Source organism: Microtus oregoni, unplaced genomic scaffold (genome assembly GCF_018167655.1).
Source record: "Microtus oregoni isolate MIOR12 unplaced genomic scaffold, Mior012 000063F_ref0000156, whole genome shotgun sequence".
NCBI classification, from domain to species: domain Eukaryota; kingdom Metazoa; phylum Chordata; class Mammalia; order Rodentia; family Cricetidae; genus Microtus; species Microtus oregoni.
The window spans coordinates 10,138,529-10,152,440 of NW_024543873.1; the positions used below are offsets into that span (position 1 = coordinate 10,138,529).

At 37.5% G+C, this 13,912-nt stretch overlaps 1 protein-coding gene across 4 annotated transcripts in view; it reads left to right on the forward strand.

Annotated features, from left to right (window-relative positions):
- Positions 1-13,912, forward strand: part of LOC121439854 (WD repeat-containing protein 44) — a 109,132-nt gene that overhangs the window by 80,482 nt on the left and 14,738 nt on the right. For all 4 annotated transcript variants that reach the window (XM_041640465.1, XM_041640467.1, XM_041640466.1 and 1 more), the window contains one exon: positions 7,918-8,031. In XM_041640465.1, coding sequence (XP_041496399.1) covers positions 7,918-8,031 — 114 coding nt within the window. The remainder of the gene's footprint in view (positions 1-7,917; positions 8,032-13,912) is intronic.

A 13,912-nucleotide genomic window follows, 5' to 3' on the forward strand; every position in this document is an offset into this window, starting at 1 on the left:
TGAAGCAGAACATGAAAGAATCTTCTGTACAGTGATGAGCCAAGGCCACTCGTCTACTCCCTAGCAGTGTTCCCAAACCTAGAATTATAACTCCTATGATGTGTCTTCTGATTACCGAAAGTAGCTCAGGAAGTGTAAGCGAGGTGCATGTTTAGCTTGCCCTGCTGTCTAAATGTTTAAAAATTAGTAGTGTTGGCTTTAGCATGGACTTTTAGCCTTCTGGGTTTTTCTAAGAATCTGCAGTTGGACAAGAGTATAATGTAGTGGTTCTGTGTACAGTTTCTTCTTAATGTTATAAATTGTAAGGATGCTTTTTTTAAAACCCTAGAAACTAGGTTTTTCTTGGGTAAATTTTTGTTCAGTATACTTAATTGGTGGAATGTCAATGAGTATTAATAACACTTAACAGCTACTTAAAATTATGGAGGGGAATAGATCATTGAAATGTTGGGGGGTCATAGATCAGAATCTAAAACTTGAATAAAGAGAGCTAGAAGGAATTGAGAAATTTTTGTGAAATTTGTGTCTACAACATTTTATAAATCTATACTTTATTACTTTCACTATCTAATTTATAGATAAAGAAAAAGAAAGCTTTGAAATACTAAGTAACAGTTTCACAGTTGATAAATATAGCATCAGAATTGGTCTCCACTTCTACCTCTATAACCTATGCTCTTAAGAATTATGCTACACTAGTTGCCATTTTGATATCTGGTACTTGTCTTCATTCAGTCCAAAAATATGTATTATTGAGTTCCTACAACATTTTAATATTTATTTAAATAACTGGAGAAGTAGTAAACAAAGAAAGAAGACAAAGCTATGTTATGAATATTAAATGAAAGAATAGAATTTTTTACAACATATTATTGAGAACCATCAATAGGTAAAGGTGCTTGCCACTAAGCCTTGTGACCTGCAGTGGATTCCCAGGATCCACATAATAGAAAGAGAGAATGAACTTTTATGAGTTGTACTCTGACTTGCATGTACTCATACACATACACAAATAACAAATGTAATAAAAAAGTTTTAAAGATACTTTATCGTGTTATGACATGTAAAAGGCTATATATGCTGAACATACATAATTTGGTGAGTTTGGTGATAAATGTACAACTATGGAAGCATAAAGACAGTGAATGCCAAAAATCTACCCATCGACTCCAGTTGTTTCGTCATTCCCCTTATTTATTAATTTTTGTGATAATTTTTGGACTATTATTTTTAATTTTAAGTCTATAATATAGTATATTAAGTATAATAATTGTTCTGTGCTCTCTAGTACTTACTAATTTTGTATAACTGAAACTTTATATGCTTTGAGTATTAATATCTGCTTCATCTTTCCCCTGATCGCTGGCAGCCCCCATATTCTGCTTCTGTGAATAGAACTATGTTATGTTACATTAATCGTTTATGTGACAACAATATAGTATTTACCCTTCTGTGTATAGCTTATTTTACTTATCTTCTAAGCTCATTCTTGTTATCATGAATGGCAGCATTTTCCTTTTAGGATAAATAGTATTCCATGATGTGTATAAGCCACATTTACTTTATCTATTCTTTCGTCATTGGCTGCAGTGAACATGATAGTGCAAATCTTTTAGATCCCGACTTCAATTCCTCTGGATTTACACCAGGAAAAGAGATTAATGAATCATGTAAGAATTCTATTTTTAATTTTCTGAGGAATCTCCATACCGCCTTTCCTAGTGGCTGAACCGATCAACATTCCCACCAGCAGTGCCTAGAGTTACATTTTCCCCCAAATTCTTGTCAGCCTTTACTATTTACTATTTCTATTAAGATAGTATTTTCATATAATATATTCTGATAACAGTTTCCCCTCCCTCAACGCCTCCCAGATCCTTCCTGCTCTCCCCCATCTAACTCTATATGCCATCTCTCTCTCTCTTTAGAAGTCAAACAGGTGATTTTTTTTAAAAAAAAGAATTTTTAAAAGCATAAGAAACACATATAGACACAAACAAAAACCATAAAAACACCGAACCAGAAACCACAGTATATAAACAAAAGACTAGTAATGCAAAAAAAAAAAAAAACCAATGTAAGACAGAAAATTCCAAAAGTACCATTGAGCCTGCAGTTAAGTGTGGTTTTTATATTGGGTGAGACTCAGATTGGCTACTCCTGCTACATTTGTGCCTTTATTGCACAATCAGATCATGAAGGCAGGTCACCATTGTAGATTGCAGGGTTTGTAACTGAATTTTTTTATGATAGTCATTATGACAACTGTAGGGCAATACATCATAGCATTTTTTTTTACTTGCGGTGGTACCAATCAAATCACTCAAATGGTTAATGATGTCCAATGCCTTTGTGTATACCTGTTCTCCGTTCAAATATTTTCTTTGGAGCATGCCTATCAAGTCCTTTTTTTTTCTCCCTCCCTCTCTCTCTTGTATGCGTGTAGGTGCTTGTGCATGCGCATGTATGCTGCAAGTGGTACTTAGGATTTTCTGCACACTAGGAAACTGCTCTAACTCTGAGCCACATTGGACCTTTGAACCATTTCTAATTGAGTTATCTGATTTGATTTTAGTTTAGCTTTTTTACTGTCCAGTTGTAGAGTTCCTTATATATTTGCATATAAAACTTTATCAGATATTTGGATGACACATAGTTTCCTCTATTTCTATAGCTGCTATTTCATGTGGTTGGTTGTTTTCTTTTTTGGTTTTCAAGACAGAGTTTTGTAGGCCTGGCTGTCCTGGTCCTTGCTTTGTAGACCAAGCTGGCCTTGAGCTCATAGAGATCTGCCTGCCTGTAGGTGTTGGGATTTACTTTTTCTCTAAAATGCTTTTGATTTTGATGCTTGTTTTTTTGGGAGAGGTGGTCTAAAACTTTCAGTGGATACTTAAAACTGTGGGTATAGCAAAACCATACACATGCAATGTTTTCCTTTTATTTGTAGACCTATGATGGGGTAGATATAAAAGATTTAATAAGACATTATGAAACAGAACAGTTATAGTACTATTCTGTACTAAAATGACATGAATGTTCTGTCTGTCTCTTGAAAGAGTCGAAGTAAATAACCGGAATTACAGAATGCACAGCTGGGAACAGAGGAGAGCGACTGCACTCTCCCGGGTCTCATTTACCTTTCGCACAATTTTTGGCAGCATAGCCAATAAATCATTGTCAGATCCAATGCCGAGAAAAGTTTTCTTTGTTTTTCCAGGAGTTTTACTGTGTAGGCTTTAAAGTCAATTCTTTAATCCATTTTAATTGATTTTTATGAATGGCATAAAATAAGAGTCCAAATTCATTCTTTTGTTTTTGAGAAAGGATTTCTCTGTGTAACTGCAAAATGCTTTGTAAACCAGAGATCCACCTGCCTCTGCCTCCCTAGTGCTGGGATTAAAGGCGTGCGCCACCACCACCTGGCTTGTCATTTGTGCAAAATCTGAAAGTGGTAAGGAAGTGATTCTGTTTGTACCTAGAAGTGAATATAATAATAATTGCAAGGCAGTTCTACTGTGTTCAAGAAATAGCATCCAGGCCTGGGTAACTGGAGCCAGTGGGCAAGGGGGAGAATTAAGTAACCGAGGTATGTGTATAGACTGTTACAAGAATATGTGAATGCTGAAAGTCAAACCTGGATCTTCTGGAAGGGTAGCCAGTCCTCTTAACCTCTGAGACATCACTCCAGCCCAAAAAGTCAAACATATCTAATCTAAAATCTAAAACATTTTGAGCACCAATATGATGCCACAAATAGTTTCACATCATGAAAACTTTCCTCATGCATAAAATGATTAAAAATAGAGCTGGTGTGGTGGCACATACCTTTAACCTTTAATCCCAGCACTCTGGAGGCAGAGGCAGGCAGATATGAGTTTGAGTCTGTCCTGGTCTACAGAGTGAGTTCCAGGACAGCTACACAGAAGAACCAAAAAAAGTTTATTAAAAATATTGAGAGACCTGAGGACTGGAGGTAGAGTGCAATGGTCTAGATTAGCTCTCTAGCACAAAAAAGTCAGTGAGATAAAATGCTTGTTTAAAAAGTGAAATCTGGTGGTGTTTAGGGGCCAGGGGCCTGGGCAGATGGTTAGGAATACTTGTCACTCTTACAGAGGACCTAGATTCAGTTTTCTGCACTGGCACAGTGGCTTACAGCCATGCAGACTCCAGTGCTATGGAACCTAACAACCTCTACTGACCGCCAAGGCATCAGGCATACACTTGGTATACACATATACATACACACATACACATACATCATACATGTATGTATGCAAAACACTCATACACATAAAATAAAACAAATCTGTTTTAAAAATTAAAGAGACCTGGAATCACTGTTAGGGGAAATGTGCTTAGAAGTTAATGAAAAATAAATAGTTATTAAGCAAGAATTTGACTTTTATGTAATAGGGCAAGACTATTAATGTTAGTTATATCTTTTATCGGGGCTCACTAGTCTGGTAGTTAAATTTGGGGAAGAAGTTGTTATCTAGAAGTGGTTGGTAAAAAGCCCAGAGCTCAATGTTCTGGTTTGCCTGCATGGTTCCTGTGAAGATGTTTATATTTATAAACTTTTAAGTTTCTCTGTGGGGCTGGAGTTATAGTCTAGTATTAAGAACCTTTGTCCAGCATGCACGAGACCCTGAATTCCATCCCCAGCACTCACAAATCACATTCCAGTATGGACAAATAATGTCATTGCTTATTTTCTACCCCATGACTACTGTTCATTTTCCCTATATTTTATTACTTTGATGATTTTTATTATTGAAATGTAATTGCATTATTTACCCCCATTCCTTTTCCTTCTTCGAACTCCCCCCACACACACACACACACGTACACACATACATTGCTTCCTCTCAAATTCCTGGCCTCTTCGTTTTCTCTCCTCTCTCCCTCCTATGTTCCCTCCCTCCTCCTCCCTCTCTCATATACACACACAGGTAAATAAATTAATATAACCTACTGAGTATGGCTAGTGTTGCTTATGTCTACATGAATTCAGTGCTGAACACTTGTTATTGTGTAAGCGGTTAAGGGGGCTTATCCCTTGGGAGAAGACTATTTCTCCCTCTGTCATTATCTATTAGTTGCCTATAGTTCTTTGTCCTGTGGTATGGTCCCAGGACATTTCTTTCCCACTTCCTCATTGCTTGTCTTTTGGTGTTGTCTTTGTTCGCATCTTGTTTAGGGAGCCATAAAGTAGAGGTATCATGGATGAAGCTTCTCTGTCATTTTTAGGAGACACAATCTCACATCAGATATCCTGGTCCTCTGGCTCTTAAAATCTTTCTGATCCTTCTTTCTCGATGTTCCCTAAGTCTTTTTTTTTTTTAAGATAAATAATTTTTTTTATTTTGGTGGGGGGACAGTCTCACTATGTAGCCCTGGTTGGTCTGAAACTTGCTGTGTAAATAGGGCTAGCCTTGAAATCATGGAGAGTCAACCTGCCTCAGCCTCTCCAGTGCTAGGATTAAAGGTACATGACACCATACCTGATCTTTTTTTTAAATAGGCAAAATGCATTATTTTGGCTTTTTTGGAATCAGGATACCTGGTTTGTACTCATCAAGTTCTCATATGTAAAATACAATTAATAGCTATGTCTCTGATTTGTATATCATTCACTTAGACAACATTTAAAACATTTTTTCTTGTTTTTTTGAGACAAGATTTCTTTGTGTAGCCCTAGCTGTCCTAGAACTAGCTCTGTAGACCAGGCTGGCCTCAATATCACAAAGATCAGCCTGTCTCTGCCTCCTGAGTGCTGGGATTAAAGATGTGTACCACCACTGTACAGCAACATTTAAAATTTTTGTTTATAATGAGGGTAAACTTTGACTTATTTTTTTTGTAGCCTAGGCTGGCCTCAGACTTGCTATACACTGCATACTAAGAGATGACCTTGCACTGCTGATTCTCCTGCCATCACCTTCTGAGTTTTTAAGGTTATAGGCATCTACTACCATGCCTGGATTATGTGGTGCTGGGGACTAAGTCCAGGTTCCCTAAGTCTTAGATGTAGGAGTTGTGTTGTAGATATAACCATCATGACTATACACCATATGATCAGTTTTTCTCTGCCTTTGGACCTGTTTTGATTTTCTATAATGGTCTCTGCCTATTGCAAATAGAAGCTTCTTTGGCGAAGGCTGTGAGTTACACTTATCTGTATGTATAAGGGTAAGTATTTAGAATGTAATTAAAAATTATGCTAGTTTAGTAAAGTGGCAGCAGTAGTTTCTCTTCTAAGATCCATGACCTCACTAGTCCCAGGTAGTTAGCTAGGTTTCTAATAGCAGGCATGAATTCCCTCCTGTTGAGTAGGCTTTAAATCCAATTATAGTTGTTGGTTATTGCCAGGATATGATTGCCACTGTTACAGTCTTAGAATACTTATTGTTGTGGTTTCTGGGCTTCTCAGATTGCTTGTCTCCCTTGGCAGCTGGCATAGCCTTGTCCTAAACTATGAAAGTTAGTCCTCAGGAAGGAAGCTTTCAAATGAAACCCAGCTCAGATCTTTCAAGACTTGTACTTTAAGCCAAGCCATCATTCTTTAAGTTATTGTTCTTCCTGCCTCCATTTGCTTCATCCAAATAGTTTTGGACATTGTTCAGTTTTCTTTGAAAGTTCCAGTAAGATCATTTACTTTTTCCTTTTCAGGATTCTATATTGGTTCTCCATGGCTTTATACCACCAAAACTTTTGAGCTACAAGTTTGAAATCCTTCACAAAATGGTCTTCTCTTTATAGTTCTGTGAACTTTTGTCTCCATCCTCATCCTAGTCACTCTTTCCTAAACATGAAATTCTTAGCTGGCACTCCATGTTTTCTTTCACACTACATGCTCTAAATCAGTTGAAAGAAGAGTTAGATAACAGCTGGATGTTGGTGGCACTTGCCTTTAATCCTAGCACACAAGAAGCAGAGACAAGTGGATCTTTGTGAGGTCGAGGCCAGCCTGGTCTACAGAGCAAGTTCCAGGACAACCAGGGCTATACACAGAACCCTGTCTCAAAAGACCAATAAAAGAAGGAGTTGGATGACTTTTATTCTACCTTGATTCTCTTGTTCACAGGTTGCTTTGTGACCTTCTAATGTTTATTTGGACCTACAAGTCTTTTTATTAATGTCTTTATAGTGTTAATATCTATTTCAAAGAGTTGCTAGGATTCATTCAGATGATGGATACACAAAGCATGCACTAACTAAATTTTGGCATGCGTGTATAGCATTATTTTCTACACACTTCTGTCTAATAGCAGAAACCTAACTAAAAATGGCTTAAATAATGAGGAAGTGAGTCTAGAGGTAAGGTTTCTTGTGGTGAGTTATCTCAGTAGTATTATCAGGGGCACAGAGTCCCACCAGTTTCCTGCTTTCTACTCTCTTTTATCTTGGACCTTTTCTGCCTTATGGTCATAAAAGGGCAACTACTGTATTAAATGTCACACGGAAACAACAATGTTCAAAGGCAGAAAAGGGGAAAGTCTCTTAAGGGAGCTCTGTTGAACACACCCTGTGGCTAAACTAGTCATCCTTTGGAAATGGAGAAAGCTAATTCTAAATTAGTTTAGCCTAGTCATGACTCAAATCCTTGAGCTGGCCCTACTTCTCCTGAAGAAATAGATGCTAGAAAAAGGACAAAGAAAGGACTCTTATAGAGAGAGGAAAGACTATGATAGCAGGGTATAATTGCCCCAGGAATGATTCTAATTTGTTACTGCATGGAGAGAAAGAAAGGTGGTAAGTAGTAAATCAGCATAAAAAGGGGAGTCTGCTTTGGGTGGCTTGAAATTTCAATTGGGCATCATATAAATTGATGAGAGAACAGGTGGGTGGGAAAAGTATGAAGTTTTTGTTTTGATAGCACTACAGCTCAGCTTTAAAGTTTGTTTTATATCAAACTAGGTATGTAGCGGAACTGATGAAGACACAGATGACAAAAATGCACCATTTCGGCAACGGCCCTTTTGCAAATATAAAGGACATACTGCTGATCTCCTTGATCTTTCATGGTCTAAAGTAAGAAATTATTATTTGAATTACGCATTAATTCTATATGACTTTGACATTAGGATTTAAAAATGTTTTATTTGTATGCTTATTATACTAGAAGGCTGTCAACTTTGTGAAAGTTATGTATAAGCTAATCTGAGTTCTAAAAAGAAGAATTTAAAAGTGTTCATATTGCTTAACAATTTAGATCTATGTATTATTTGCCATTTGCTTTTTATATGCAGTAATTTTTAGAAAGAAATGATCCTTTGCTCTAAACAGAGACTGCTCATTCATTTCCCAGCTACCCAGACCCAAATAATAACACTGACACTATATTAATTACAACACTGTTTAGCCAATGACTCAGGCATATTTCTAGCTAGCTCTTACATCTTAAATTAACCCATTACTATTCTTTTATATTTTACCACAAGGCTTGTGGTTTGTTACCTCTTGCTTCTTGGGCAGCTACATGGCGTCTGTCTCCTTCAGCAGCTACATGGCTTCTCCTTGACTCTGCCAACTCTCTCTATATTATCTTAGTTCAGATTTCCCATCTGGCTTTATTCTGCTGAACTGTTGGCCAAAACAGGTTCTTTATTAACTAATAGTAATAAAACATTCACAGCATACATAAGGGAATCCCACATCATCTCTCCTTTTATGTCTAAAGAAAAAGAAAGGTTTGAATTTTAACATATTAAAATTATGTATATAAAACAGTTATCAAGCAAGAATCATAGTTATAATATCTAGTCCATTTACATTTGGCAAATTAAGGAAAATACTCGATCATCTATCCTATTTTTGTTAGTCTAAAGTTTTATATCCAATTTATCTTTGATCATAACTAAGGAAAACTGTTAACTATCTGTCTTCAACTCTGCAAAGATCCCAAGATATAATATTACCTAAGTAAATAGGAAGTGCATTGTAAACAGTTGCTTCCAAAACTAGAATTGACAGAGACATCTCGCTGCCTGGACAGTCACCCAAAATTCTTTTGTAACATTGGGACATCCATATTCAGCTTACAGGTCCATAGTATCTGGCAGACTTTTCTGTGAAGCAGAGAATTTGGAAGACTATTCTGTCTATATTAGCAGTTTGTCAGTCATTCTCTTCTGTGTTCTATAGAATGTCTGGCAGACTCTTTCATGAATCAGGAACCCTGAAGAACTATCTGACCTTCTTTAGGCAAGTTAAGCAGTCATTTTTCTGTGGGTCCTGCATGTCCAGCTTGTATAGCATACCATCAAGCAGTCCAGGAAAGAACAGTTTCTTGCCCAAATGACTAGCCTTGTCACATTGAAGGCAAATTCCATAACGAGTTTATTCAATGTCCATCAGCCTCTCTGAAGTAATTGGTGTTGCCAGAAGCAGACATGTCTAACTGTTGAGAAAAGTCTAAGTTCTTAAAACCTTTTAAATATCTTTGAAAGGTTGAAGATTAACTGAAATACATCTCTGTATATCTAGAAAACCTAACATTACTACAAGTTTGACTATTATAAATGACTATCTATTATTAATCTATAATTTTTAATTTTATATTACATTTTAAATGAGCTGTATAAACATAGTACCTTAAACAAGAGTAAAATATACATATAACAAAATTGACCTTAATTTTGTATCAATAAATGAAGATCCATAACAATGTAAAGTTTTCTTCTTTATATCATATCCCCCCTCTTTTTTTTAAGAAAGAGATTGACTTGACCATTTAACCATCTATAATCAACCCTCTTTAAATAAAAACAAACATTTATAAACAATCGTTTTGGGAATTTGTGCATTGTTTTCTCTCAACTATTTTTCCTGTTGTTTGTTGGATGAAGTATTTTTAGGGTTCACAGAGACTTTCAGAGGGGTCTTTTCCCATCAAACAGCATTAGTCTGGAAGGAACCCACAGGTTCCCACCCTCTGTCGAAACAAAAGCAGACCTCTTTTTCAAAGTAACATATACTTAGACTCAAATTTTGAAGTTAAGATACTTTTAAAATACTTATGTTGGTTTAGTTTAGCAGCTGTACAATGAAATGTTTTTCTGTACTTAGCCCATCCACAGTCAAAAAATTAAAAGAAAACACAATAATATACATAATCTAGACTCTGTATTTTCCATCTTTATGAGGCTTATTTTTTAACTCTATTACTTTTTAATACTTATTTTATTGTCTTTACTCTTTTCATCTATGACTGTATTCTTGTCTATACTCTTTTTCCTCTCTTCCAAGCCTACATACATTTTTAAACACACTATGATACAATCAGAGGTTTATTTTTATCTGAATCTATCTTTATTATGTATCTGTAATCATTTTCTGACCAGGAGCCCCCCCCTTCTTTTAATGCTATGTGGGTGTGGCTAGGACCAATTCTGCAGTTCTGCCTGTTTGCTCTGCCCAGTCCAACATGGCAGAGGCATGTTCACCACCTATGTAAACCATGCTCACCACCACAGCTCCAGGGGTGCAATGGGTTTATGTTGCCTTTAAGCACACAGCATGCTGCTCACAAACCCCATTTAAGTTCATGACCTCTTGAAAGAACCAGAGCTGTCTGTCCCTGCTGCCAGCATGAACCAAGAAGCCAACCAGTTTTTGCTGGTAATGCTGAGTCAGGAAACCTTTTTTTAAAAATATTTATTTATTATGTATACAATATTCTGTCTGTGTGTATGCCTGCAGGCCAGAAGAGGGCACCAGACCTCATTACAGATGGTTGTGAGCCACCATGTGGTTGCTGGGAATTGAACTCAGGACCTTTGGAAGAGCAGGCAATGCTCTTAACCTCTGAGCCATCTCTCCAGCCCCGGAAACCTTTTCTTAAAGGAGCTGTGCCTCTGCTTGCTACTAGCAAGCAGAACCTATCTGGGAAAAATAGCGACTACCAAGAAGCTGTGCTTGGCTCCCTTTTTTTGTGGGTCTAGAAGCCATTTTTTTAAAAGCTTTTTTAGGTTTTACGTGGATCCATGCCCTAGACAGTGGGCGTCATTTTGTAAACAGAGGCTGCTTACTCATTTCCCAGATGCCCAGACCCAAAAACTTCACAAAAGTCATATCCACAAAATGGATGACTACAGCTACAAATATCAAGTCTGGTCCATCTTTAAACCTGCTTTAAGGCTAACTTGCTACCTTCATGCAATTATTTATTTTTCATGAAATGTTCATTTTGTGATTCTTTTCGATAGAGTAATAGTATAACTTCAGTAAAGGGACAATTTTGCCACTAAATACCTCAGTAGTTTTCTAAAAAATTAAGATATCTCGGATTTTAAATAAGGTATTTAAATATGAAACACCTTAGCATATTTTGCTTTGGTTTTCTGAGACTGGGTTTCTCAGTAGCTATGGAGCCAGTCCAGGAACTCACTCTGTAGCCTAGGCTGGCCTCTGAACTCACAGAGATCTGTCTGCCTCTGCCTCCTGAGGCTAGGATTAAAGGTGTACGCCACCACTGCCTGTTCACCTTAGCATTTTGCTTTATACCTTAAACTTTGTCAGTAATCAGTATCTAAATACATTTAAAATTTAAGAGAGAAAATAATATCTGAATACCATGACTTGAGAAAAATGAACTGTATTAACTAAACAATAATACCAGAGATACAAACGGTATACATATATTTTAATTATGTCAGAAAAACCCTGTGTAGCACAGAGATATTAATGGTATATTTTGGTAAACTAAATCAAGCTGTGCCTGAACTCTGTTTGCTTACCTGTTTGTTGCTTTGTTCGTTTCCTTGAGACAGAGTCTCTGTAGCTGAGGGTGGGCTAACACTCATTCTGTGACCTAGGTCAGCTTCACACTCACTGTGATCCTCCCACCTCTGCCTCCGCCCCCTGCGTCTGTCTGCTAAGTACCAGGATTATAGGCTTCCATCAACATTCCATGCTATGCACCACTTTTGAGTCAGTCCATTTGTGAATTGCTGATTCCCATTAGGTGTTCTTGGTGTTTTATATTTGCCATAGTTGATATCTCTCTCTCTCTCTCTCTCTCTCTCTCTCTCTCTCTCTCTCTCTCTGTGTGTGTGTGTGTGTGTGTGTGTGTGTGTGTGTGTTTCTCTCTATTTCTGTCTGGTGGTCTGCTTTTTAAATCAAATACCTTGCAAACTTGAGGACCTGAGTTTGATCCCAAAATTTTACAGTAAAAAAGAAAAGCAGACATCATAATCACAGCACTGATTGGAGGAGACACATAGACCCATGTGACTCTCTTTCCCTCTGGTAAGTCAGCCTGACCAGCTTGGAAAATTCAAGACCAGTAAAAGACCCTGTCTCATAAAATAAGTTGTAGCACCTGAGGAACAACACCTAATGTTATCCTCTGACCTCCACATGCATGTACGTACACATTTACGTGTACATACATGAACACAAAGAGGAACAGAGCACCTTTTTAAAAAAATATTTTGAAGTTTTGGTTTTCAAATTTTAAAATTACATTTATTTATTTGCGTGTGTGCACTTGTGTGTACACAATTTGTTCCTCTTACCTAATTGCATTTTGATGCAACACTAAAGAGACTCAGCAGGTTGTCTCTCTCTCTCTCTCTCTCTCTCTCTCTCTCTCTCTCCATCTCACTCCCTTCCTCCCCCTCTCCCCTGATTAATAATGATAGTCAATGAAGACCTCAATTCAAGGGGGAGTAAGTGAGGGCACAGGAGGGGTTGTGGCAGGAAGGAATATGGGAGGCTTTAGAAGAAGGAAAGGAAAAGGGGGGAGTGATGGAATTATATCTTAATTAAAATGAAAGAATAAACCAAGTTTCTAAAACAATTTCCTACTAGATATTCTGTATTTCAGATTCACTCAAAACATATTTGTTGTTCTCTTAACCACCTAAATTAAGGTCACGACTCTGGAGACAGACTCCCAGTGTTCCTATTCTAACTACTTTGCCCCCTTGTTGTTGTGGGATCTTTGGCCACTTTCCTTAACTTTACTATACAGCACCTATAAAAATAGGCATAGTAAAAGTAACTTCTTTGCAGAGTTGCAGGGAAAGATTAACTGAGTAAATACAAAGCACTATGTAAATAGGGCTGGAGAGATGGCTTAGCAGTTAAGAGCACTTGCTGTTTTTGCAGAGTACCTGGGTTCCATTTCCAGCACCCACATGGTGGCTCAAAACCATTTGCTTCTCCAATTCTAAAGGATCCAACAGCCTCTTATTGCCTCCATGGGCACCAGATATGCATGCAGTACTCATACATTCAAATGGCAAAACACCCATACACATAAAATAAATCTTAAAAAACAAAACCAAACAAAAAAGTACTTAGCACACAGTAAATGCTCAGTTAATATTACCTGCAAATGGAGCTGGGAATATGGCTCAGCAGTTAAGAATGAATACTGCTCCTCATGGAGAGGACCCAAGTTGGGTTCTCAACATCTGCATGGGGCAGTTTACAACTGTCTATAACTCCAGCTCCAAGGAGATACAATACCTTTGTTCTCCATGAGCAACTACACTTAACATTCAAATAACCCCCTACACACATATAATTAAAAATAGAGAAGTAAGAACTTTATCTATTATTGCTGAGTCCTAACGTCTTCCTCGGGGGAGGGGGTGAAAAGGCACGATGTCAGCAGACACAGACGCCAGGAGTCAGATAGAAGGCTCACAGCAGATTCATTTGTTTAACAGTGAGGAAAAGCTTATATACCCTCCCAGCACCCAGGCCTTCTGATCCCTTGACAGTTGACAGCTCATGCTCATCTCTCATTGGCTAGGCAAGTCAGGACCTCTGACAGAGCCTGTTGCTAGGCACTCAGAAACACTGTTTGGTTGCTCCTTATTGGCTAGGCACAGACAGGACCTTTGACAGGTTCAGGCAGACTCCAGGTTGGCTCCTTTTGGCCTGGTAGGCCTTAACTTCC